The sequence below is a fragment of the Anabrus simplex genome, chromosome 1 (genome assembly GCF_040414725.1).
Source record: "Anabrus simplex isolate iqAnaSimp1 chromosome 1, ASM4041472v1, whole genome shotgun sequence".
NCBI classification, from domain to species: Eukaryota; Metazoa; Arthropoda; class Insecta; order Orthoptera; family Tettigoniidae; genus Anabrus; species Anabrus simplex.
In genome coordinates, this window is record NC_090265.1 from 961,964,592 (window position 1) to 961,991,284 (window position 26,693).

General features: G+C 37.9%; 1 protein-coding gene across 4 annotated transcripts in view; it reads right to left on the reverse strand.

Moving 5' to 3' along the window:
• The window catches only part of LOC136857814 (WD repeat-containing protein 48), a 288,788-nt gene that overhangs the window by 147,494 nt on the left and 114,601 nt on the right, over positions 1-26,693 (reverse strand). For all 4 annotated transcript variants that reach the window (XM_067136763.2, XM_067136762.1, XM_067136764.1 and 1 more), the window contains exons 8-9: positions 19,381-19,484; positions 4,357-4,459 (exon numbers count right to left, since the gene is read on the reverse strand). In XM_067136763.2, coding sequence (XP_066992864.1) covers positions 4,357-4,459; positions 19,381-19,484 — 207 coding nt within the window. The remainder of the gene's footprint in view (positions 1-4,356; positions 4,460-19,380; positions 19,485-26,693) is intronic.

Below are 26,693 nucleotides of genomic sequence, written 5' to 3' on the forward strand. Positions count from 1 at the left end.
GCTGCTATAACGATCTGTTATAAGATATTCATGGAGCAAGTATGGTTGAAACAACTGACTTGGGATGACCCATTACCAACTGAACTTCAGAGGGAATGGCAAGATATATACAATCATTAGAGCCTGGATTCTTATGAAATTACGTACCCCATTCCTTTATCTGTAGAAAACTGAAAATGAAAAATGTCTGCAAATTGTGGTTCTGATATGGTTATATTTGGGGGTTTCATTTTACATATTTGTACATATTCATAATATTATTTCATATTTTACATATTATGTGAAGAATGTAACATTTTTGTATATATCTAGGTAATTATTCAAAAAGTTTTTAAAAATGTTTCAGTTTTATTTTTCACTCTAGTAAACTAATTAGCAAATTTCCTTTCATATAGAAAATATTTCAATTGCTTAAGTTGGCTGAAGAAATTTGTTCCTTTAAAATTATGATTTCCAACCCTCTCTCTGTGAAATATGGTAGGTCCGAGTACATCAGCTCCATACAATAGCACTAATCATTTGTCAGAATCTGGGGTGGCCAGGTGCATTGTATTGGTCATTTACCTTGTTACAAATTGTAAGCTCGCAATCAAGGCGATGTGAGAGATAAAAACACATGAACTATCCAGACTGCATCCTCAAACCTCAAACGACCAGTTAAGTCATGATCGCTAACAAATGTATATTAGTGGTGTTTTGTTTAGTCTGTTAACTTATGTGAAGTGGACTTGTTAAAAATGGCTCCATTTGCATCTAGTCTTGCATCAAAACTAAAATCTTAGTCAAGTACTAAGGAATGTTTTAAAACAGACAGGAAAGTGGTAATATGCCAAGTATGTAACAAAACTGTAAGGTGTTCCATGAAGTCACAACTTGTCCAACATTTACATAGTGTATTGCACAAACATTGGTGTCTTCTAAGCAGGTAGTCTTAACAAAAATAGGATAGCCAGGTTCAAAAAGCAAGTTATTTAAAGATATGTGCTGGACAATTGTAACTCCAAACATTCCGTGGACCAAACTTCAGGTGCCAGTTCATTTCTTGGAAAGTATTGCAGTCGGCCTATTCCAGACGAATTTACACTTTGAAAGAATTATCTGGGTGAGTGTTACCGGGATGTACTGGTAGGTGCTCTGGGACTACATAACCAACCATACTGTTGGGAAACTGGATCTGGAAGCCACCTGTAAGTCAGACCTAATCTATTCGAGAATCCTGGAACAGACAAATCACGCAGCAATTGCACTGTTTGTTAATGATGGGTTGAGAGTTTTATGGCCTGAAGCCATACAAACAGACAAGGCACTTGTTTTGTTTTCAGATGCTGAGGCCTATATGCTGAAAGCCACTAAAACACTGCAAGTTTTTTAACCTAGCACTGTTCATTTCATGTGTTTAGCAAATGTAATACGTGTTGCTGAAGAAGTGAGAAGTAATTTCTATGAATGCAAATAATTCAATAACATTCACACAAGAAAAGTATTTGTGAAAACCCCAATGATGGTTCAAATATTTAAAGGACATTTACTGCATTTAGCATTGCCACCTGAGCCTATCGTAACATGATGGGGTACTTGGCTACAAAGCGTTAGTTTCTACAATGTGCATTTTGAAGCAATAATTGTAGGTTCATTTCCTCTTGACTAGAAAACATCAGTTTGCAATTCTCATAGTGGATTCAATGAACAGCGTAGTTAGTAAGCGATATTGCCTACATTCAGAGCAGTTTTACTTGGAATGCAGAGAGCATTACACAACTAGAGACCATTAGCTTTCCACATGAAGAATCTATGACAATTGTGGAGAATGCTAAATTGAAACTTAGTAGTACCTTGGCAAGACAAATCAGCATCAGAGTTTGTAACAAACTTAATGCAGTCTTGAAACAAATGAAATGAAATGAAATGAAATGCTGTGTGGCCTCCGGAGAGGCCTGGTGCAAGTCTTTTGATTTGATGCCTGTAGGCAACCTGCGCATCGTGATGAGGATGAAATGATGACGACACATACCAGTTCCTGTGCCAGGGGAATCAACCAATTATGGTTAAAATTCCCGACCCTGCCAGGAATCGAACCCAGGACTCCTGTGACCAAAGGCCAGCACGCTAACCACTAAGCCATGGAGCAGGGCAATCTTGAAACAACACCCATGTTATAAAATTTTATCGAATCAGCATCAAACCATCACAATCGAAAAATGGGGATGTTATTTGGTGACACTCCGCACATCAAGATATACAGTATAACAAGTTACTCTACTAATTGTATTACTTAGTAGGGGGTTTACAGACACGATTCTATATTAACTCTATATTTTGTTTTTTATTCATTTTTTTTTTCCATTTCCAATGCATGAGGGCAAACAGGAAATTAGCTACACCAATAAATTGTGTAATATACTCATTAATTTACAGTGCAAAACATCCTTTATAAATATCTTAAGTATTTTGACTATGCCTTCAATTTTATTATTTAATAGGCTCAAGTAACTAAACTTGCTTTCAAAATTAGAAAACAATGTAAATTATCTATACCAACAACGATAACTTTGCTGTAAAATAGGAACGTATTTAAAGCAATTTTATTGTCTAATACTTTCGTAACCACAAATCATATAAGAAATATATAAACATTTTTGTAAATTTAAGCCATGGAGCAGGGCAATCTTGAAACAAAACCCATGTTATAAAATTTTATCGAATCAGCATCAAACCATCACAATCGAAAAATGGGGATGTGGTTAGCGTGCTGGCCTTTGGTCACAGGAGTCCTGGGTTCGATTCCTGGCAGGGTCGGGAATTTTAACCATAATTGGTTGATTCCCCTGGCACAGGAACTGGTATGTGTCGTCATCATTTCATCCTCATCACGACGCGCAGGTTGCCTACAGGCATCAAATCAAAAGATATTTTATGAATATCATATATTTAATTACACATTTCACTGATACTCACTACATTTTTATGTACATATTTTGCACTTTGATTACATAAAATTCTAGATCCTAATGATCATTTTCCACATCTTAACAACATTTTTATTCCCTGATTTGTGAAAATCAAGGGGAGCATTACCAACATCCAACTCCATGAGTTTTCTGATGTGTCTCAATACGAATTTGGTGTTTGTCTCTCTTCACTGCAAGAATAGGTGAGAAATATGTTCACATCTACTCTGTGCCAAATCGAGAGTTGCCCCAGTCAAGCAAGTATCAGTCCTGCGGCTGAAACTATGTGGCGTCCAGTTACTTGCTAAATTGACAAAGAAAGTAATTCCTACATTGCATCTAACAATTGATAGAATCCACTGATGGACAAACTCCATGGTAATTTTAGCTTCGTTAGCTAAAATCTTTACAAGATGGAAGACTTACATTGTGAACAGGGTATGATAAATTCAGATTTATACCTCAGCCTGCAACCAGCACCATGTATAGTCTGCAGATAATCCAGCTGATGTATTATCAAGAGGTATAAGTCCCACAGAATTAAATCATCTGGCTGCTCATAACGAGTTGAATGCGGAGGATATTTGTTACAAATTAGATCAATATGCTGACAAATGCAACGGTAGCGAGTTTGGAGTTGTAGGTATGATAATAAAAATGGTATAGGAAGCATTTGGAACAGGATATGAATCTGAGAGAAATCGAAATACGGCTCAGAACAGGAAATGTTCATTCAGGTACCTTCTCCGATTAAAATATTAGGCCTACTTGTAAAAAACATAATTATCAGTTTTAATTCTCAGTTAATTCTGTTTCCGACTTTGAGCCTCTACTTAATTACATAATAGCCTATTCCAACTAACGTCAATTTATCTTCCAATCCCATTCACTCAAAAATTGTTTACAGTTTGTATGTCCGAGAGGAAGCACGATTTGCTATCTAAATATCTTCATCCAACTGATCCCGAAAGTGAAATAAATTGGGAGATTTAGGGTGAATTTCTGCGTTCTCTGCATTACTAAGAAAATAAGAGCCTCATCATCTCCAGTAATTTAGACTGACTTCAAGAACAAGCAACTTAACATTATGCACAATATTGGATGCTTCCTGATGTATCATTCTGAACAGGAAGGGAGGGAGGGGGGGGCTGCGTGTAATTAGGTGATCTCATTGTATCATTTTAGAATAACTATAATGTATTTTTCATTGTTACAAAATTTGAAACTGATATCTTAAGTGGTTTTTACAGAATAAATTATTTAGTGAAGGTACTCCACAACTATACCTGACAAGCAAACTATTACTCTAGGTTTCGCCCGACAGTGAGTCAAAGATATTCCGTGGGAAAGGGTTAATATGTAAGATGATGACAATTTGTGATCAATTGAAGTAATTTACAGACATTACCTTTCTGGTCTACTGAATCGTTGGGAGCCAATCCTGCCTCTCTAGTTGATACCCATGCAGAAAAACAATCGTTTTCATCCTGACCAAGATGAATAGTAAGCATCTGAAACAAACCAAAGAATTAACTAGCAAAGAAGGTCTTAGTCTAAAGGGCGACCTTTCACAATAAACTGCACTGGAATTACACATTAACACTACACCAGAAACTATACTGAGGTTTACAAACATTTTCATAATATTGGAATGCAGCTTCAAATAATGTACACTTGGTAATGCTTCTTAATGCAAGAGGACACAAAGAGTGATATATTCCACACATGTAAAAGTTCCTTGGTAAAAGAGTAATATGTAATTAAGTTTCCATACAATGAAAAAGAAAAGGTGTTCATGAAAACATTAAGTGTAGAATACTTTTTTCTGTAAGAATGACATTACACAACCATGTAAATTATTTTTTTAATGTGTAATCTTTTTTTATCTGAATTTACTCACTCCCTTTTTAGAGGAACTTTCAACTATCCCAAGCATCAACTACCAAGGGTTTAAGCTCAGACATTATTGTTTTATTACAAAGTTATTGAATATAAGAAACATGGCTCAAGTTGGAAAATTACAGGACACCAAGGCGTTGTCCAGGCTCAGGCTGAACAGACACATGCAAAGGATGAATGCAAACAAGATAACCAAGAAAAATGCTTGATTTACAAATTGAGTATTGCAAGCTGTCCACTTAATGGCCGTATCGATGAGTTTAATCAACAAATTAATTTAAAAAGCTAGTGTATTTTTAATTTTGCCTAAGGCAAAAAAATAAAGTATCAGTTAGGTGGCTTTTTAAATTAATTTGTTGATTACAAATTGAGCACAAATTGAGAAGAAGACCCAGAATGAGGTGCAGAGACATGGTATGGTGTGACATCGAAATGATAGATGTAGACTGGAACACCACTAACATCGAAGAGATATACAAGGATTAAAATTGGTGGAGGGACTTCATACGCTAATCCATTGAACAGATGGCATGACGCTGGATATGAAAGAATGCACGATTTACAATGCATTCATAATTATTAATAGTATTATTATTTTAATAGTCAATTATTATTTTTGCCCAAACAATGTTTAAAATTTACAAATAGATAAATAGAACTGTAATACATAAATTTCTTCTTCACACACTGGCATTATATTTAACAATTCTTCTTCTTCTTCATGTGCCATGTCCTCGCAGAACGTTGGCGATCAGTAGCATGATGTGTTGTTTGTTCATAGCTGTTCTGAACAGAGTAAGTTTTGTCACCCCAAACCACTGACTCGAGTTGCCGAGCCATGACGTCCTCCTCCCCGGACCACATTTCCCATTAATTTTCCCTTGGAGTAGTACTTGCAGAAGGTGGTATTTAGAGTTCCGCATCATATGATCAAAGTATTCTAGCTTCCTTCTCTTGATGGCAGTGAGAATTTCTGGTTCTTTGTTCATACGGTGCAAAACGCCTATATTGGTCATTTTAGCCGTCCAAGGTATCTTCAGCATCCTTCGGTACGTCCACATTTCAAATGCTTGCAATCTCTTGCACATGGTCTCAGTTAGTGTCCATGCCTCAACGCCGTATAACAGAATACTGAAAACGTAGCACCGGAGTAGTCGTGTCCGTAGTGAAATGGAAAGACGGCTTGTCAAAAGTTTTCTAAGTCTCTGAAAAGAAGTTCTGGCCTGCTCAATTCTGCATCGGATCTCATGAGTAAGGTTCCAGTCATCATTGATGTGACATCCCAGGTATTTAAATGTTGCCACTCTCGCGATCTGTTCCTTTGCTGTTTTGAGATTACCTCGAATGCCATCTTCTTTCCTACTTATAAACATCCACTTGGTCTTCTTTACATTAAGCCTCAAGCCCATTGCGCTGCTGGCTTCAGTGACAGCATTAAGTAGTTCCCTTAGATCCTGGAGATTGGTTGCAAGTAGCACAGTGTCATTGGCGTACCTGATGTTATTTACGATGAAACCATTACCCACAATTCCTTGAGTCTTTCTGTAAAGAGCATCTCGAAAAATCTTTTCTGAATAGATGTTGAAAAGCATGGGGGATAGAATACAGCCTTGGCGAACTCCTTTCATAATTGAGACTTCTTCCGAGACACGACCATCAACTCTTATGCCAGCACACTGGTTCCAGTAGAGATTACCAATAATACGAATGTCCCATCCATCAAGTCCTAATTCTCGAAGAATGTTCATAAGTTCATCATGGCGGACTGTATCGAAGGCCTTTTCGTAATCGATGAAACAAGCAAAAACATCGACATCTCGACACCGTTGGACTAATACCTGCAGACTGAATAATGCCTCTCTAGTACCAAAACCATGCCTGAAGCCAAACTGTGAGGTTCCGATATTCTCCTCACATTTATGATACATTCTCGCATGCAAGACTTTTAGGAACACTTTCAGAACGTGACTCATCAAACTAATTGTTCTATATTCATTGCAGAATTTTGCATTGGCTCTCTTAGGCAATATTACGAAAGTCGATTTGAGCCAGTCTCGAGGAATGGTTCCACTGCGGTGAATACTATTGAATAGGTCAACTAATAATGAAAGGGATTTTTCTTTCTCAAGGAGTTTCAGCATCTCAGCATACATCTCATCAGGGCCTGGAGCCTTCCCATTCTTCGCTGTTCTTATGGCATATTCTACTTCTGCACGTGTGATATCCACACCATCGTCTGCCCAAGCACCATCATCCACATTTCTGCGATCCAAGAAGAGATTTTGTACATATTCCATCCATTCCTTCAGTTTCTCTTCTGTGCTCACTATGATGTCACCATTCTCATTAAGGAGGACTCCACTACCTTTCTTGTTACATGCACCGGTTACTTGTTTCACCTTCTTGTACATGTTGAAAAAATGTTTTGCATTCATTAATTCTATTTCGTTGCATTCCTCAGAGAGTTGTTGTTCTTTTGCATTCCTTATTCTTTGTCGTATTAAATTCTGCAAACTTTTGTATTTTAAGGATCTTTGTTTTTAAAAGACCTTCTCTGGTCCACCAGCTTCAGGATTTCTTCTGTCATCCACGGCTTGTTTTTCCTTCTTCCAGCATTCATTAATTTTACTTGACTTACGTCGTTAATTGCACATTTGATGTGAAGTGCCTTCAACATCATTTATATTAACGCTGTTTTGAACTTCCGCAAGTTTTACATGTAGGGCTGACTGAACTTCATCCTTCAGTGCTTGATCTTGAAGCTTCTGAATCTCAATCCGACTAAAACTCCCCTTCAAATGGCAGTTCTTCAGCCTGAGATTCATGGAAGCAAACAGTACGCTATGGTCTGAGTTGATATCAGCACCAGGGTATGTTTTCACACATTTGATGGAATTTCTGAATTGCTTGTTAATTGTGGTGTAATCAATCTGGTTCCTAATACTGCTGTCAGCATTAGAGGTCCATGTATAGAGGCGACGTGGAGGTAACTGGAAATACGTGTTTGCTATAATAAGGCCCTCCTCCTGGCACATCTGGACCAGTCGATCACCTCAAGCATTGCTTGTTCCTAATCCGTAGTCACCGACTACATCAGCCCGTCGACCATGGCCGACTTTAACATTGAAATCGCCCATCACAATGTTTATCTCAGATGGTTTGGTGTATGACAGGGCTGGTTCGATTTTCGTGTAAAAATCTTCGACATCAACGTCTGACGCATCACATGTTGGAGCATATACTTGGATAATATTCACTAAAATTGGTCGTGCATTAAGCTGTAATAAACATGCCCTATCTGATACTGGTATAAAATTTTTCACAGACTTACTGATATCTCGATCTACAATGAAACCCACGCCATTAAGATGGCGAGAATCGTCATTACCAGAATAGTATACTTGATAACCACTGACCACACTCTTTCCTGAATGAGGCCAACGCTAATGCCAAGAACGTCGATCTTGAGTCTCTCCATCTCCCTGATGGTGTTATGAGTCTTTCCACTTTGAAACAAGCTGCGAACATTCCACGTTGCTATCCTTCTCATGACTGGCCCGGAGATTCTTAGCACCCCCTGCCCACTGAAGGGCTGCCGGGGACTGGGGGCCTTGGTTTCATGTTTTCCAGTCATGCTAAAGATTTTCCTGGGGATTAAATATGAGGTGGTTTCCTGTTGCCTTCCTCGCGCAGTTTTGAGACCGCTTACACCACTATGGTTACGCTCCCAAATGTGTATCACATCACCGTATCAGCCGATACCTTGGCTGACGCCAACGTGCACTAATGGTGAAGCTGCTGCCCTCCGTCATTATGGATTCCAGTGGCATTTCCTCCACTGAGGGCCATATCCCTCCCTAAAGGCTCGAAGCGGTTGGCCTTTTAGGGTGGTCAAGTTATTTCCCGCCGCCCAACATTCGGCGTTGAGACACTAGCTGTATGGTCTACTCCATATATCATAACAGATTGTGTGGTTTAGGTAACACCGGATATGATGTAGTGTGAAGTTCCTATATGAATCATGGTTTCTATGGCAATTATGTTGAATCGGACAAGATGGCTGACACTTAGGGCAAGAGACTATAGATAGATATAATAAATTGCCGTTCTAACTAGCGTTATCTATGGAATGATTGTAGGAAATCCAATATGGCTGTCACTTAGAGCATAAACATTTCACAAATATAACCCTAATAACAGCAAATAGAGATCATAAAACTATTAAATAACACCAACACTAGGTCAGAACATCAAAATAAGCCATAAACATCCAACAGAAATCACAACAGAAGCATATTTCTTGCATTTAGTTCAATATATTACGCAGCACAACTTCACTACAACCTTTGCCACAGATGGTTTATGATATCTATGACCACAGCAGAGCACACACATACATTATACAGCTGTTGATTTTGACCAGGCAGGTCCTCTAATTAACTGTGACAGTAAACAAAATATACATCTGAAGAGTAAACATGCGTTAAGTGGTATGTTCCGAGCTGTCAGTGGCGATGGAGTGGATGATATTAGTACACAAATAAACTTGAGTGGAGCTTTTAAAAGTAGGAAAGACCGTAATATGAACACAAAGTTGGAATTCAACAGGCCCCCCACTAGGGATACCAGCACTTTGACGTCAGTGTGGGGACTTGTATCCTTGTTGATCCTAAGGGCTGTACCAGATTAGGTTACCCATACTGGATTGGTCTTGGAATACAGACAGACTAACAAGATATACCCTGAGTTGCCTAAGAGGTGACTGTGCTCTTTTCCTTTATTTCCTATCTTAATGTCCTTAATTTTCTGACTGTCTTGCCAGCCTCTTTGTCTTGGATAGAAAGTTTGTTTTCAGAGTAAGTGCGTGCGTGCAAAGGTTTCATCCTCCCCCAATCAAGTTTCGGGTCGTGGCGATGTAATGGATGGCTACTGGGAGAATGGCCCACCTCCAGAGAGATTGTTAAAGATGTTAATTTCGTATCAGCTATACTTGTTCTTATCCTCCAATAGGAGTTATTCGAGGAAACACATTTCTATTTCATTATAAAGATTGAGCTGCTTTTGCTCTAACCTCAACAGGTTTTGGGCGCACTGACTCAGTGAATCGGAAAATATAGTCTTGTGAACTTGTGCCATGCAGACTGATACTAAGATTTTAACCAAGGACATTCTAATAATAGACAAACATCTACATTGATATCCTCTTTTTACAATTTGTAAGAACAATCAGGATCCTAATTATTCACCTTACAGGTTTGAGTTTGAGGCTGATGATGCCCTTAATATGGGTGAAACATGTCCCTTGTAACTTTTTATGATAAGATTTAATTCTTAATTTATTAGATCTCTTTGTATTGAATAGGTGGATATTAAAAATAACACTTGTAACATACTTTGTATTTACATACATTTCAATACGGACCTAACATGAGAATTATAACGTGTAATCAGAATTGTGTTTGCAAGAAGATCCTGACTAGGAGGGAACGGAGAAGCGTTCCACAGCTTGTGAATCAAAATCGCTTCCAAGCCCGACAGGAATTGCTGCAGTCAGTGAATGAAGGTCCATCCCAACCTGTTAGCGAGAACACATTGCAAAGGGAACTGCATGCAATGAACATTTGGAGTCTGTCACCTCGCAGGAGGCCATTCCTCACAAAGGCACTTAAAGCTGCGCATCTTCAGCGGGCTAGAAATAACTGAACATGGATAGCAGTTGACTGGCGGAATGTAATGTGATCTGAAAAATCACGTTTTTGCTTGTATTCCAATGACACACATTGTTCAGTGCAATGAAGGCCAAATGAAGCATTTCATTCTGGATGTGTGCAAGGTCAGGTACAAGCCAGAGGTGGGTCTGTGATGTTTTGGAGGTGTTTTTCGTATCATGGATTGGGCCTGCTCACTGAGGTGACCACTAACATGAACCAGCCTTTCAGTCAACATCTGCATGATGAGTATGCTACTAATACTCCAATTTTTCAAGATGACAACAGCAAAGTTCATTGGGCTGGGCGCATATGTGACTGGTTTTATGAACACTCTCCCACCCTATTAATCTTGACTGGCCTGCAAAATCACCTGACTTGAACCCCATTCAAAATCTGTGGGACATGTTGGAACAGCAGGTCAAACGCCAACATCAGCATCCCCGGTAATTGGTGGAATTGCGCAACCACATCCTCAGTGAGTGGCTTAACCTGGATGAAATGTAGCTGAATGACCTTGTGGACTCACTTCCTAATCAAATCCAGGTTATCAAGTCCAAAGGCGGAGTTAAACGGTATTAAATTATGCCCGTCATGATTTCTCCAGGGGTGACTAATTTTTTGTCCAGTGAGCTTAGAAAAGATAGTAAGCAGAAACGAACAGGACTGGGCCAAGGTTCCTAGAGGTTAAAAGCCAAGCAAAGTAGGTGCACAGAGGGTAGAAACTTAATGTTTTGCTTAATTTCTGATGCCTATGTGTATGTCAAACATTCATTAAGTACGTGCAAAGTCCTTCCAGAGGATACAATACAGACTTGAGACAAGTAAGAAAGCTGTTAGAAAATCATCCCAAGGTTGGCAGCAATAATGATGATGGCATACCTGCCAACTTTCAAAAAGAGAAATCCGGAAGATCCTCAAGTGGAAAATTTTTAACAACACACGCATGCGTAATAGTCTTGAGGCATAATGAAAAGGGGATGGCAGGAAGGGGGAGGGGGGATTATAAACAATACTATTATAAGTCAAATACAGCAGAACCTCGATGCATTGCTCCCAGAACTGTCGTTTTCCTGTATTCATCGTTGAATTTATTCAGTCCCAAAAATGTTCCATATAAACCAATGTTAAATTTCCCCGCATCTAACGTTTCTCGAACTATCGTTTTATCGCATCGATCGACGAAACATTATTTGTCCTCTGTCACAATTTTCCCGCATTGATCGATTGTATGTAAGAAAAATATGCACAAAAGTTTTTTGAGTTTAGAGGGACTGCTTGATACTCTTAGCATATAATAGCGACAACCGTTACGCCAGAATGTACGAGCAATTTGGAGATGCTAGTCTTGAACAAGGATCTTGTAGGCTGGAGTGCTGTGCGCAGGTTATTCACGCGCAACCTCACTACGAGCCTCCTGGTGCCAACGGTTCTCCTTGGCCCACTAACTGACCCCTAGAAGTATTCTTATGTACAACAATTAAAATGTACAGCATAAAACTCAAATTTGCCACCATTTTCTGTGTTGGTATAGGCTGGCTAGGGCTGTCAACTTCGTTGAAAAAAAAATATGAGAAAATCGCGCAGTGCGCCAGATATGTTTTAGGGTGATTAATCGTGTCGTACCTTGTGGAGTGTGTGGGACGCTAGAGGCCTGTTGACTGCTTTGTTGCCCCCTGCCCAATAGTCTCGTTACAAGCCGGACCTAACCAAGCCAGACCAATAATATTTTCTCATAACCTAGTCTTGTAACTAGTTCCTAAGTTGGCAGCTTCACACAGGCCGCTGTGACTTCGTTCGAGACGCGCTGCATTGATTGTCTAACCTCTGTGAAATCGTCTGAGCTGAGCTGCGGGAGCCGCGCCATGTTGAGTATCTAACACTAACCTATCGTTCGGAAAGGGTCTACGGAATCTTTTCATAAATACAGGTTATCGCCGTAATATCCACGTATATCTTTAATTTTCAATAAGAGAACTGGACTTGAAGGTTTTCAATTATTAAGAAATGTGTAAAGAAATCTGAAATGAAACAGCGTAAAAGTCACGCTTTTTATTTTCATTTCGTAGGCCTATATCATGGTTGCAATATTTTGATACCGGTATGTATAGTATGAGCTAAATGGTTAGCACGTGTTGGCCTTTGGTTCAAGGGGTCTCGATTGGGTCGAGGATTTTAACTTTCCTTGGTTAATTCCAACAGTTTGGGGGCAGTCTGTTTGCCGAATTAAAGGTAGGGCCGCATTTTCATATGCGCATAGATCGCCTATCACGCGACAACTCAAAAGACCTGCACCCGGCTCCAGAGGCCACGCACCATTATTCTTGTTTTTATAATAATAATAATAATAATATTTACATAACGAAAAATGTCCCAATACAGTACCCATATTTTATAATTTTGCTTTTCCCCTATTTTTTATGTTGCTTGCATTTATAGTTTTCCCCACATCTGTCATCATTTTCCCCCTACCCCCTGAAAAACGATGCATTGAGCTTTTACTGTATATGTTATGATCACCCATGAAATTAAATACTTACACAAAGTTACATCTTGATGAGTGCTCATCTGTTTTCACTTAACAATGGGAACACTTTCCAGGATCGTATAAAACAAGGAAGCAGAATATGCCTCCCAAAAAGACTGATAATATCGTTTCTTAGTTGAACTCATTACAAACACCACTAAAAATACTAAATCGCTTAGAAATTCGTCACACAATTCTACTAGTTTCAGAACTACCGCCAATGTTACACACGGACACAAACAAAGCCTTTCAGCTGCTACACAGCACGACGCAGTTACTAAAGTTGTTTTATATAAATTCACAGCCTGCTACTTTTCACGGATTTCTTTTGTTCAAAATCGCAGCCAGCTACTTGCTTGGGAACATCTCATTGAAATGAAGTAGCAGTTGAGGTAGAACAGGTGACAAAAGCACGGTGATTATCGATACATTTACCAGCTGAATTTCAAACACTGCATCTCACATTACCAGCTACTATTAAAAGTCAAACAAATCCGATTTGACCGCAGAAAGCGAAACCAAGCGCGGATATTCAAAATCCGTACAATAATGTTGTTCATCCATACAACCGCAAAACACACTCAAAATCCATACTTTTTACAGAAAAACTGGAATACTTGGCAGGTATGTGATGGTATTGGTAATAATTTCATTGGTAACAATGAAAGAAGTTTAAAGCTTTGGAACATAATTAAGGAAACTACTTTAATAAAAGATAAACCTAACACCTCAATAATTTCAACCTTTACTTTTAACAAGGACATTTACAAAATTACTAACACCGTTAAAAAATACAATACCAATATAACATTCAAAACTAATAATAAGAATTCAGACATCTTATACAACTCCACCTCTATTAATAATTTTAAATGTTTCTCTAAATCAGGTGTTTATGGATTCAAATGTCAGGATTGCAATTTTTCTTATATTGGACAAACAGGAAGAAACTTCATCATTAGATACTCAGAACATAAGAATACCATTATATACAATAAATTCATAACATTCATAACACCTTTCATTATAACTATATATTTATTCAACCTTAGTTTTTTTCTTTTTTCATGTCTTTTACTTCCAAGTACATTAGTTTACTAATATGTCCAACACTTAGTTATGTAAAATGAGCCACATTTTGATTTATTTCTTTTCTTTCTTTCAATATTTTACATTCCTTAAATGTCATTAATATTTCCAACATTTATCTAATTTTTTTTCCCTTTCTTTTATATCAGCATTAGGTGAGAATTTCATTCCACCATTTTAATACAAAGAATATAAATTTTTAAAATTCATATCTTCAAGTGCCTTTTCATTTTAATTTTTTAAAGTCATTAATCATCATGGATACCTTCAATATTTTACATTGTTTTCTTTATACACAATTATATAGAATTTCCTTTCCAATGCAATAATATATTTGTTCAACTCACATTTTACTAAGGCAATACTTTGCATATATGTTCAATTCTACAACTCATCAAGATTATGAATGATTTAAAATGTATCTATGCTTCGCAGTGATAAGAAGAATATCAAAAGACTTCTTCTCTACCACAACAACAATATGCATATATGCCCACCTCGACATCTCATCAAGACTGAATTTTGAATTGTATCTACGTTCTTGAATATTACGAAGAATATTATAAGACTTCTTCTTCCCGTATATTCCTACAGCTAAGTGAACTAATTCCTTACAACAAATGCGTTTTTCAGGAAATTCTATAAACAATTTTTCATAGTGTCAAACTTATATGTTTTAAGATCATCTTTAAAACAACTGTGTTCCAAATACTTTGTTCTATGTGCGATATGGCTGAATAGGTCGAAACTAGTCCCATTAAATGTTTCTTTAATAAACAACTATTTAATTTGTGTTGAAAAGGTGGAATAACTCACTAATTACTTTATTTGGTTTAAGGAATACTCTCCCCAAAAACTACATAGATTTGTACCATATTACTTTAGCCTAAAATAGAAATTCTAAGGGAAACCAGTCCCTAGAAACACAAGGTTTTAATGAAGAATGCAGTAGAACATTACATGGGAATAGTTGATTGTTAAAACTTGAAAAACTGCAAGTGGAGCCTTAGAATTGTGCATTACATAACAATGCCATAATACCGGGCGAGTTGGCCGTGCGCGTAGAGGCGCGCAGCTGTGAGCTTGCATCCGGGAGATAGTAGGTTCGAATCCCACTATCGGCAGCCCTGAAGATGGTTTTCCGTGGTTTCCCATTTTCACACCAGGCAAATGCTGGGGCTGTACCTTAATTAAAGCCACGGCCGCTTCCTTCCAACTCCTAGGCCTTTCCTATCCCATCGTCGCCATAAGACCTATCTGTGTCGGTGCGACGTAAAGCCCCTAGGAAAAAAATACTTAACTAATAACCAGAGTACCATAAATAAACAGAGAGACAGTTTCCATTTAGATAAACTCTTAGCAATTATTTCTAGCATAACATATGCCCCACTTCAATATTGAAGGTTGAATGAACTTGTACTGGTAACTGAAGAACAAATTTTTTCTGAACTATCTTTACAATAAAAGGGTGAAAATTACATAGATGAAATTTAATCAATATAGTAAGTTCATGGGCTTATCCAAACTTTTCAAGAATACTAAGTAATCATACGGAAAAGAGTACGAAGAGGGGAGGAGAAAAAGAGACTTCCTAGACTCAACACATGCAATGTTTCTCTGGGAAAAGTGATCATGAAAATCCTCAGCCTGTTTCCAGTCATTTGACCAAGTCAGGAATGGAATGAATGAAGCCCCCATCTAGCAGCAAAGATAGGCATTGTGCCAGCTGCTGAAGCCTGTCGCACTCCTCTGGGGAACTGATTAATGACTAACAGATGAAATGAAATGATACTGGAGAGTGTAGCTGGAATGAAAGATGATAGGGAAAACCAGAGTACATGGAGAGAAACCTGTCCCACCTCCACTTTGTCCAGCACAAATCTCACATGGAGTAACCGGAAGTTGAACCACGGAACCCAGCGGTGAGAGGCTGGAACACTGCCGCCTGAGGCACGGAGGGTCTTCTGGGAAAAGTCTCTAGCAGAATTTACAGTCCGTGAAATGTATACAGTTCATAATTTGGGAAGTAATTCCACAGTTAGCTGCCACATAAAGATCATGATAAGAATTAGTCCAAGATAGGACACTGGCTACAGAATACAATCACTCTTGTTCCCACACTTTAGAAGTCCAAAATGTTAACATTAATTCCATGTAAGGAAAAAAAAAGGAGGGGGGGGGGGGAGATTATAAAAAAACAAAATAAAAGGTCTCTCGATCTCTCACCTTGATGCCTGGTGCGGTAATTAAGTTTCACTACAACTGCTCAATGAAGTTTTAAATCCACATGATATACCACAATCCTCATCACATTTGCGACCATCAACAACTTGTCAAAGGATGTGGGTGACATAAGAGGGCGCTTTATACGCCTTAGTTTTTAACAACCTTGAGGTTACAAGATCATTCTAAGACTCTTTTAATGGACATTCGCATATGTTACATTTCGTGTTTAAGGAATAAAATTTTTTAATCAGTGGATAGATATAGTCATTCCTCCTTACACCCCCCACCCCATCCCTCTCTTCTATTCACCATATATTCAATGTTTTAAATACTAGAGAATGTTTTAAGACCATATATGAAGACCACATCTTTATACCCTTTTAAGATTTTCACCTAAACATATTTATAGCTGATGATATTTAAAAATTAAACGAAACATGTAGCCTACTACTAATTTACAAATTTGCTAAAGGCAAAATATATTTATTGATTATGTGGAACAATTGTTGTTGATTTATCCATTTATGTTATACATCAGTACGGAAAATGAGGTTGATTGTTTGCAACTCTCGCCTTCACTCGATGATAATGTGGTGAAGTTCATGGAAGAACAGCTCTCTCCTTTACTTAAGCTCACAGTGCACTATCTTCCATTACATTCGTGTAAGTCCCAGCGAGTACCTGGAGAGGCTGGTGAGAGCACACCACACAGCCATATCGCGCATGCAAGGAATGACGTCAGAGCATGACGTATGGGGGAGAACAGCAACAGTCATGCAGCAGCACAGGAAAATATTTTCAGGCAAGATGAAGCACATAACCTCACTTGCATGTCACATAATATACAAGTGGTTTGCAACCCCAAGTTTGTTTTCAAGGGGGCTAGATAAGGCATTTAGGGCCGGCTTCATCAATGTGGGTTAAACCTTCACCCCGAGTTATACAGTTTTAACTCTGAATTTGACTATTCGTTCTGTTTCATCAAGGAGGGTTAATTTTAACTCTAGGTTAATTCTGGAGTTAAGTTAACCCCTCCTTTCACCTGGGTTAAACTGTTAACTCGAGGTTAAAAGCAAAATGGCCACTGTAAATCATGTGTCTGATGCAGAGATGCTTTATTTAGATTTGATAAATGGTGTTCCTAACCAAAAGAGGCCTATAAGAAGAAGGAACGACTTTCAAAATCTATCTGAGGTCCAATTTCTTAAGAGGTATAGACTGTCAAAAACCTCAATTCGTTATATAGTTGCAAGATGACCTGTAACATGGGCAATGCTATTAAATTTCCCTGTTATATTTTCCCAGTTATATGTAACACTGATGTCAGGTCCCTGAAACAAATTTCATGAAAGGTTTTTGAATATTGGCATCTTCATTTTCTTTCTATTCTGTTACCTTTATAGTGTTAAAGGAAATGTGTAACTTGAAGATACTGATTTTCAGTGTGATTCAGACCTTCAGGAAGCATTTAAAAATATACCCTTATCATATTTTTACTCAGAATACCTATCAAAAATACTCCACAAATAAAATGATGTTATGATACTTCCAACCAGCACATATATTTGCAAACAGTGTTTCTCACTCTTAAAGCTCCACAAATCCAAATTAAGAAGCTTATAGATGAACATTCAAAAAGTATTATGAGAGCTGTATCACACCAAAACATTTCACCAGATTTTGAACACCTGGTAAGTGAAAAGTGATGCCAAACCTCCAACACAAGTGCCAATGTAATTTTTTTAAACTGTATGCTCACAGTGTGTGTGTGTTCTTACAACTTGTTCAGTTACACAAGATTCTAACTGTATTCAGTTTTAATAACATGTAATAGGCCTATTAATAATCCTGCACTGAAATATTCTAGCTGCCCATTTTGCTCTCTTCATTGGATCATACAGCCCACTTTCGAATTTTGTATACCTAATTTGAAATGTATATAAAGCATGACACAACATTTTGAAGTGTACAGACAAAATATTATTAATATTATATATTATATACAGATAACTGAATGCACAAATCTTAAACTGAGAGAACTTACAAAACGCTTTTCAATATTTCCTGAAAAGTACAAATTGTTAACACTTTGCTGCAAGACAAGTTACTTACTGTTTTAATACCCATGAATAAGAAAGATCAGATCTATGAACAATGGGGGAAAAGTGGAAAAGAAAAACAATAATTAACAAAGAGAATTCAACATGACTAGAGGGGAGAAAGAAGGGAAAGGTCAGATTAGACTTACAGACAAGCCCCTGGAAGTAGTGGAAACGTTTAAATACCTGGGGAGTGAATTAATGGAGAATGCTCGACTGGATGCTGAGATTAGTAAAAGGATTCAAGCTGGAAGTTGTTTCTATCATAGTGTAAGAAATATGTTATGGGACAAAGATGTGCCAATGGAAGCAAAGGATACTATGTACAAGATGTATTGCGTACCCATAACAACTTACGGAGCAGAAACTTGGACAATGACAAAGAAGGATGAGAGTCGAATACAGGCAGCCGAAATGAAATTCTTGAGGAGTATGATACAGAAGAGTAGAAGAGACAAAATAAGGAATGAGAAAATCCAGGAAGAAATTGGAGTGGAAAAAATGAATGATAGAATAGGGAAGAGCCGACTAAGATGGTTTGGGCACATAAAGCGAATGAGCGACGAAAGAATGCCAAAAAAGGTGATGGAAATGCAAATCCAAGGAAGGAGAGGCTGTGGACGACCACGATTGAGATGGAAGGATACCATCCAACGCAGCATTATAGAAAGAAACCTGGACTGAGACACAGTGTTGGAGGAGGAGTGGTGGAAAGACCGAAGAAAGTGGAGAGGAACCATATTTGGCCCTACCCGGCTACAGCTGGATAAAGGGAAATGATGATGATGATGATGATGATGATGATGACGATGAATTCAACATTGAGAAAATGGAGGAAAAGTCAAAGAACATGATTCAAGAAAATAGAAATGAAATGCACTTACCCCTGTTTTCAAATCTACATTGAACCAATTAGGGACGTAGACCATTTTAAATCTTTTCTTTACTTCTTCTTCAAAATCTACTTGTCCCAGTTCTTCCAACTTTGCTGCCTATTAGAAAACAAGCCAAAAATTATACTTCAATAAATGTTGCAAAAAATTACAAATCACAATTTTGTTCTTCAGAATGCACTTTAATGGAAAAAAAAAAAAGAAAAAAAGAAAAGAAAAGAAAAGAAAAGAAAAGAAATTATTCCACATGTACTCCCCACCAATACAATGACCTTAAATGCCTGGTACTAAGGTTGTCTTCAATGAACATCCTGTGATCTTTGCAATAATTCCAATTTTCTAACACAAATGAGTTATACCTGTTGGTCATGTGTTATTTATTCCCCAGATGAGTATTTAGATACTGTATACCATTTCATCATCATTACCACAAATTGATTTACTCATTTCTGAGTGTCATGACCTCAATGGCTTTGCTGGTTACATCTCTGCTGTAGCTTCACCATCCTGGATGATCTTTGGTTTTCCTGAGGGTACATTGGAAATATAAACTAGTGATGGTGGTCTTCACTTGTCCCATCCCCACCTGGTCGTAGTCCTCCAGGGTCTACTGCTCTCAACTTTTCCTTCTAGGTTTAACTTCCCTAGATTTTCTCCAGGGCCGATGACCTAGATGTTAGGCCCCTTTAAACATCAAGCAAGCATCAGATTTTCTCCAGGTCATCTCAGAATATGTCAAAAGAACTGCAGTATTCATTCCCTGATACGAGAAGAAAGGCATTTAAAAATTTTTCAGCTCCTGAAGAATGGAAGCATTGGTTCTTCTAGTGCTCTGAGGCACATTTAGTATTCCATGCCAGCACTACATTTAAAACATTGATGCGTTTTCTGTCCAAAGCCTATATGGTTCAGGTATCACAACTATATGGGAAAAGAGAGAATACAAGGGTTTCAATGAGACGGGTCTCTGTATTATTAGTAATTCCCCTGATCTTCCCGATCTTAGTTAATTTCATCATAGCTACTTGTCCTAGCAAAATCCTTCTCCTTATCTCTTTCTCGGAACTTTCCGTATTACTGATAGTTGACCGAAGGTATATGAAGTCGTACACAACATCCAACTCTTTCGAACGATCAGTGAGCTCGACATGTGCTGTTCTATCAATCATCATGAGTTTGGACTTACTGAGGTTGAGCTCCAGTCCATACTCGAGACTCACATTCTTCACTCTTCTTAACATATCTGCAAGCTCTTCCTCACTGCTGGCAAGCAGAGTGGTGTCATCAGCTAACCACAATTTGTTAATTTTTCTCCCACCAACTGAAATGCCTCCAACCCAATCATCAAGTGCCTTCCTTATGATATACTTACCGCAGACATTGCAAAGTTGAAGGGACAAGATGCTGCCTTGTCTGACACCATGGGACACACTGAAATATTCTGAGATTTTACCATCTTCTTCCATAGCTGCAGTGTTGCAGTCATATAGACCTTTCATCAGTGATATGAGGTGGAACACCAAATACATCTAGCACATGCCACAACTTCTCCCAATCAATGCAATCAAAGGCTTTTTTATAGTCGGGGAAGAAGATTAAGACAGGAACAGAAAACTATCAAGCCTTTTATATTATTTGCCTCAGGTTGAGAATCTGCTCACATGCTCGTTTACCTGAGTCAAAAGTGAACTTGTTCCTTGGATATCTGAGGTTGTATATAAGGTTTTAGGTGCTGATTTAAGATGTATAAGAGGATTTTACAGGCATGTGGTATGAGTGCAATAGTGCGATAGTTAGAGCAGTTTCTGACTGAGCCTTTTTGTACAGTGGAATGAAAACATATGTTGTCCAATCCTTCGGTCATTCTCCACTACGCCATATTCTATTACACAATGAATGAAACACATCTATGCCATGGTATTTACAATTTCACTGTACAGAACTGAAGGTTCCATTTCAAGGTAATCTATTGCTCTTCCACCTAAGATGTTATTACCATCTCAATATAACTTTTCACAATGTGTTTTCACCTATCAATGGCTGCTTTCTTGTTTCCAATGAGGATGACATTTTCATCATCTAGAGCCCAAGTGTGGGATTTAAACTTCCAAGTGATGCTAGAGACTTTCTTGAATAGTTCTCTTGTTTGGTTGGAGTTTTGATATTGCTCTATATCATCGCACACATTGTTTAGAAATTGTTACTTATCTCTCCTGCAATTCTATTGTATCTCCTGACACGGGACCTTACACTTTTGTTCTTGTAGAGTGGTTTGGATGCCATTTTTCTTTAAAAGTTCTCCTCTCTTCAATGAGCTGCAACCAAGGTTGTTTCGCAGGTGGCAACAACTTTGCGGACTCTATGGCGGATGAGTAAACCATTTCTTTCATTCTATCACAAGTATAGGATCCTGATTCAATCTCATCTGAATGAAATTCCCATAGTTTTGGTCTTATTCATTCTCCAAACTCTTGAATAGATTTGCAATCCGTAAGTCCTACCTGCTTCTTATTCCTTCTTTTGATGGTTTGGAGTTTAATACGCATTTTCAAGACTAACATATTATGGTCACTTCCAAGATATGCTCCAGGAAGTCTTAGAATCTAGGACAGAAGATCTACAACATTGTCTGACTAGTAAGAAATCAGTCTGCCACCAGGCAAAATCCACATATAAAGTCGTCCTGTATGATGCTTAAAGAGTGTTGCAGATAGTCATATCATTGTCAGCTCAGAATTCCAATAAGCACACTACTTGTTCATTTCTCTCACCTAAGCCAGATGATCAAACTAAAGATCTCAAATGACTATCCTTAGTAGTAGTATGACCTTAGATGTTAGGCCCCTTTAAACAACAAGCACCATCATCATCATCATCATCATCATCATCATCATCCTCTATCTCAGCATTAAAGTCGCCCTCAATTAGCAGTACTTCCCTGTTTGGTATTTTGTTGATGGTACATTCTAGCTGTTCATAGAATTCTTCAATTTCCTCATTAGCTGCTGCGACAATAGGGGCGGACACCTGATCAAAGTTAACCTTACGGGGGGGGGGACTTGATTGACATGATTCTGTCATTAATGGGTTCATATCCCAGGATAGCATTGTTCAGACTCTTGGTGACCACTACGACACCACCATTCCCGGTCCGATTCTCACATCCTGAAAAGCACAGTGTTCTTCTCATGCATCATAAAATGGACACTTCCCTTCCAGTATGTTCCACTGAGTCTAAGAAGATTCAATTTGTGTATGCTCATTTCTCTTTTGGTGGCAGAAGATCACAAATAATCCATGTTGCAATTTTTTGAATGACGCGCAAGGATAACTTGCTAATTGATACAGGAGCTTCTCTCAGCCCCGTCTCCACTGATGAACTATGTGACGGACTTCAAACTCCAAAACATTAAAGTGAGCAAAACAGTGGTGGTTTTCTATTGCCTTCCACTGTCGGTACTGTTGTAAATAGGATACACCACTTCTCAATATATGTTACTCTGTCAACATAATCTATCGGCTAATCAATATTAACCCACTAAGCCCTGCATATATTTTTATTTGATTTAAAACTGAATTGGGACTGGGATTATTTTGAAGGAAATACAGTGATGCTTCACTTGATGAGAAATTTCTTATTTATGAGAGCATTAAGGAATTAATTATACATGAATACAACATATCGACGGTGTGCGAGTAATAAATACCTGTATCCCACAAAGCTCTTTGTATCTATTATCCTCCTTAAGACTGGTCACGCCTCCCAAACATGCATGCAGAACAACGTTCGTTGTGTTCATTTTCCTGTACTAATGTATAAAGAAAAATGAACCTTAAATGCATTATACTGTAGGAGTGCGTAAATACTTCATGAAAATATATATTCCTATAGTATGGTATTTTAAGGTTAATTTTCCTCAACGAACATTGTTCTGATGGACCACACATGGCTGGGAGGCGTGAGCAGTCTTAAGGAGAATAGTAGACAGGAAGAGCTTTACGGAATGTGAGGTATTGCTTGCACACCATCGATATTATGAATGAATAAATGCTACACCACTCGTAACATTCTCCTCAGTAGTTCAAAAGTGCGTGGTAAGCCTGAAAACATTCTTCCTAATGAAGTGGAACTGGGCATTTCTGGCACAACCACCTAACTTCAGCTCTCTTCTTGTGCTTTGTGCAAACTTTACAAGCTCTGGAGGAGAACTACTTTATTGCTGTGGGTGAAATATTAGTAGTGTACCATTTCATTGCCCTAATTAAAGAAAACAGAGTTGAAATCGTCATTTGCCGAGAATAACGGTAAAGTTTTGTAAACCATGCGGCAGAAAATTCGAAGTAAGGAAATACAGACTAATGGAATCCATGTGGCCGTTAATATAAGGTAAAAGATACAGACTAACGGAATCCAAGTGGCCGTGACATAAGAAAAATGCACTATAAACCAACAGTAGGAACATTCGAAGATCGCATAAAAAAGGAAAATACTTGGAAAGTTACAAGAAGTTAATAATACAAAGAAATAGCGGATTTTAGGGAGAAGATACTAAATTATCGAAGAATTCAAAAATTCGAAGTCCAAACGCTATATTTCTTGTAAATGTGTAAGATAATAGGCAAAATACTCTGCATGAAATGAAGAAGATGACTGAATGGAAAGCAGGGTTGAGTTAAAGATCGATGAAAGTTTATTGAAGAAGACTTCCAAAAACGATATCTTGAAGCAATTTTAATATAAACCTGACAGTATTTAAGCCACCACTCGTGTCATTAAAACTGCAATAGTTGAATTTACGTCATCATATTCTACCCATAAGAACGTAGAGATAATTTAGGAAGAGGCTTTATAACTAAGGAGATCATGGAATTAATGATGTATTTGTCTATGTTTCTCATGTATGTACGTGAAAACGCTGTAATGGCCTACTAGACCGGAGATGGGATTGGCGACAGACGGGAACCGAACCGGCTTTGCCCGACAACACAAGTCCAGCGACCATGACTCGGAGATGCCACAGACATAAACCAGCTACATTTTTCTCTGGCCTGTGCCAAGAGACTGATGAAAAAATACTTCATTCATCACAAACAGCAACAGGCGATATTTTATGTCATGAAGAGCTATAGGCCTATTATAGGTCATTTAAGTTAGTATTTTACTTTTATGTACATTTGAAAAATACTGTCACTAATGTTTTGCTGTTATTGTGTTATCATTATAGTTTTATTATTATTTACCAGACAATCTAAAAACTTAGTAAGATGTATAATAACTAATTGGCAGTCCTAGTGACAAATATGTTCTAATATGGAAACCAACTGCAACTGACAAAGCTATTTTTAAATACAGTAACTGATCAGCCCTTGAGTTACGGTGACACAGCAAAATAATTCTAATGTTTTGCTATAGCTGTGGTGTACAGCTTTCTTGCCCTTCTGATGTTGCATTTTCTTAATACATACAGTTGTATATTGAGACATTTAAATTTAATGCAATTATTTTCCTGTTTTAATTGGTAAAGAGCCCTTCTAAATAACCCGTTACATGCTTGTTCATCTTTAATTTGTCATTTAACGAGTGAGTCTGAAACATATTTCTGTTAATACTGCTAGTAACTACCGAGGAATCACCATTATCTCCCATGTGGCCAGGGTAATGGAAGCGATATTGGAAAAAAGAATTACAAAAAAGGTGGAAAGTCAGTTAGAAGAGGAACAATTTGGATTCAGAGGTGGAAGGTCAACAGTGGAATCACCAGAGATGATCGCTGCATAAAGGACGAAACTACAGCAGCCCCAGCCCAAAAACACAGGCAGAATAAGATAAGTTTAAAAGCTTTATTTTAAAATTAGACATTAGTGTAGTATCATGTAGTAATTTGTTGATTGTGTTGATATAAGGAATAGATCGATATATCTTCGAGAGATGACTTACAGAGATAGTTTCACTATGAATGTATTAATAGTGCTGTTCAAATGAAGTTTTAAGGTAGTCCTCCGAAGCATACAAGAACTTCCATATGTAGGAAATGTCGCATTCGCCAATGAAGCATTATACTAATATCTTGTCAGTCGATCTTCAAAGAGTTATGCCATAAACAATCTGTTCTAATGTACTTGGAGTGCATAATTGGTGCATATCGAATTGTAGGTTACCAAGATCATAATTAACATCAACTTTTTGCCAAACATAAGTAAACATAGGTTATATATGTGTATATTTTGACAAATGAAGTGCATATTGTCAGAAATAGTAGTTGTTGATCCATAAAATTATAATTTTATTGGGATGTGGAATTATACAAGTCGAGGGTTACATTGAGTAGATCAAATGTTTATATATGCGGCATTTACGGCTCTGACTGTGTGCAAGCTCCTGGGGTATGGATGGTGCTGAGTAATATTAATCGAAGAACAACTACCGCATCTGAATGTTATGAAAAGGGCTATTCAAAAAGTCAGTCGTGCTGCAATAGCACTTTCTGACTCAGTGAGGAAGGCAATGGCAAACTACCTCATTCTCACCTTGATTAGTATGCCTCATTTTGGCACTGCCATAGGTTTTTGCAGTCTTCTGATAACCGCATAACCTTTTATGGTGCTATTTGAGGATCCAACCAGCCTTTGGGCTGAGGACCAAACAGACAGACAACATAAAATAACATAAAATAGCATAAAAGCTGCACAGTATTTTGTCATGATAATACTTTGTATGAAAAATTACCTACAAACAGCAATGAAATGCAAACAATGACAATCAAAAGAGCTTACAGAGAGCCTTGTGTCTTTAAACACCTTGAAGCTGACATTGTCCGATTCTTGTGTCATCAGCCGTCCATTGTTTCAGCGACTGTTCTTGTACATAAGGTGTTGCATCCCACAGAACTCGTGGATCGAATAACTTGATGAACATCAAACTAGGCACATTTTCAATCACAAGACTCTTCTTGGATGATGTCATGATGACATTCAAAGTGCTAAATCGCCTTTCACAGTCACCGCTAGTTACCGGCAATGTTGATACAGCCAGTCTCACTTTATTCAAACTGTCTTTCACACATTTACCATTACTGTTTATGAAATCCCTGAAGTCTTCATAAATCATGTCGAATGGCATGCAAAATCTTTCACATAGTTGTGCAAATTTGTTCTCTCCCTCAAGCCATGGAATATCTACATTTACTGAGCATGTACTGTAGAAGGTTCCATTACTTGATTTGTTCAATCAGTGCTTTGAACTCTGATGTATGGGCAGCATCACTTCAGCAGACAGACAGAATTCTCCCTACTTTTGCTATTGT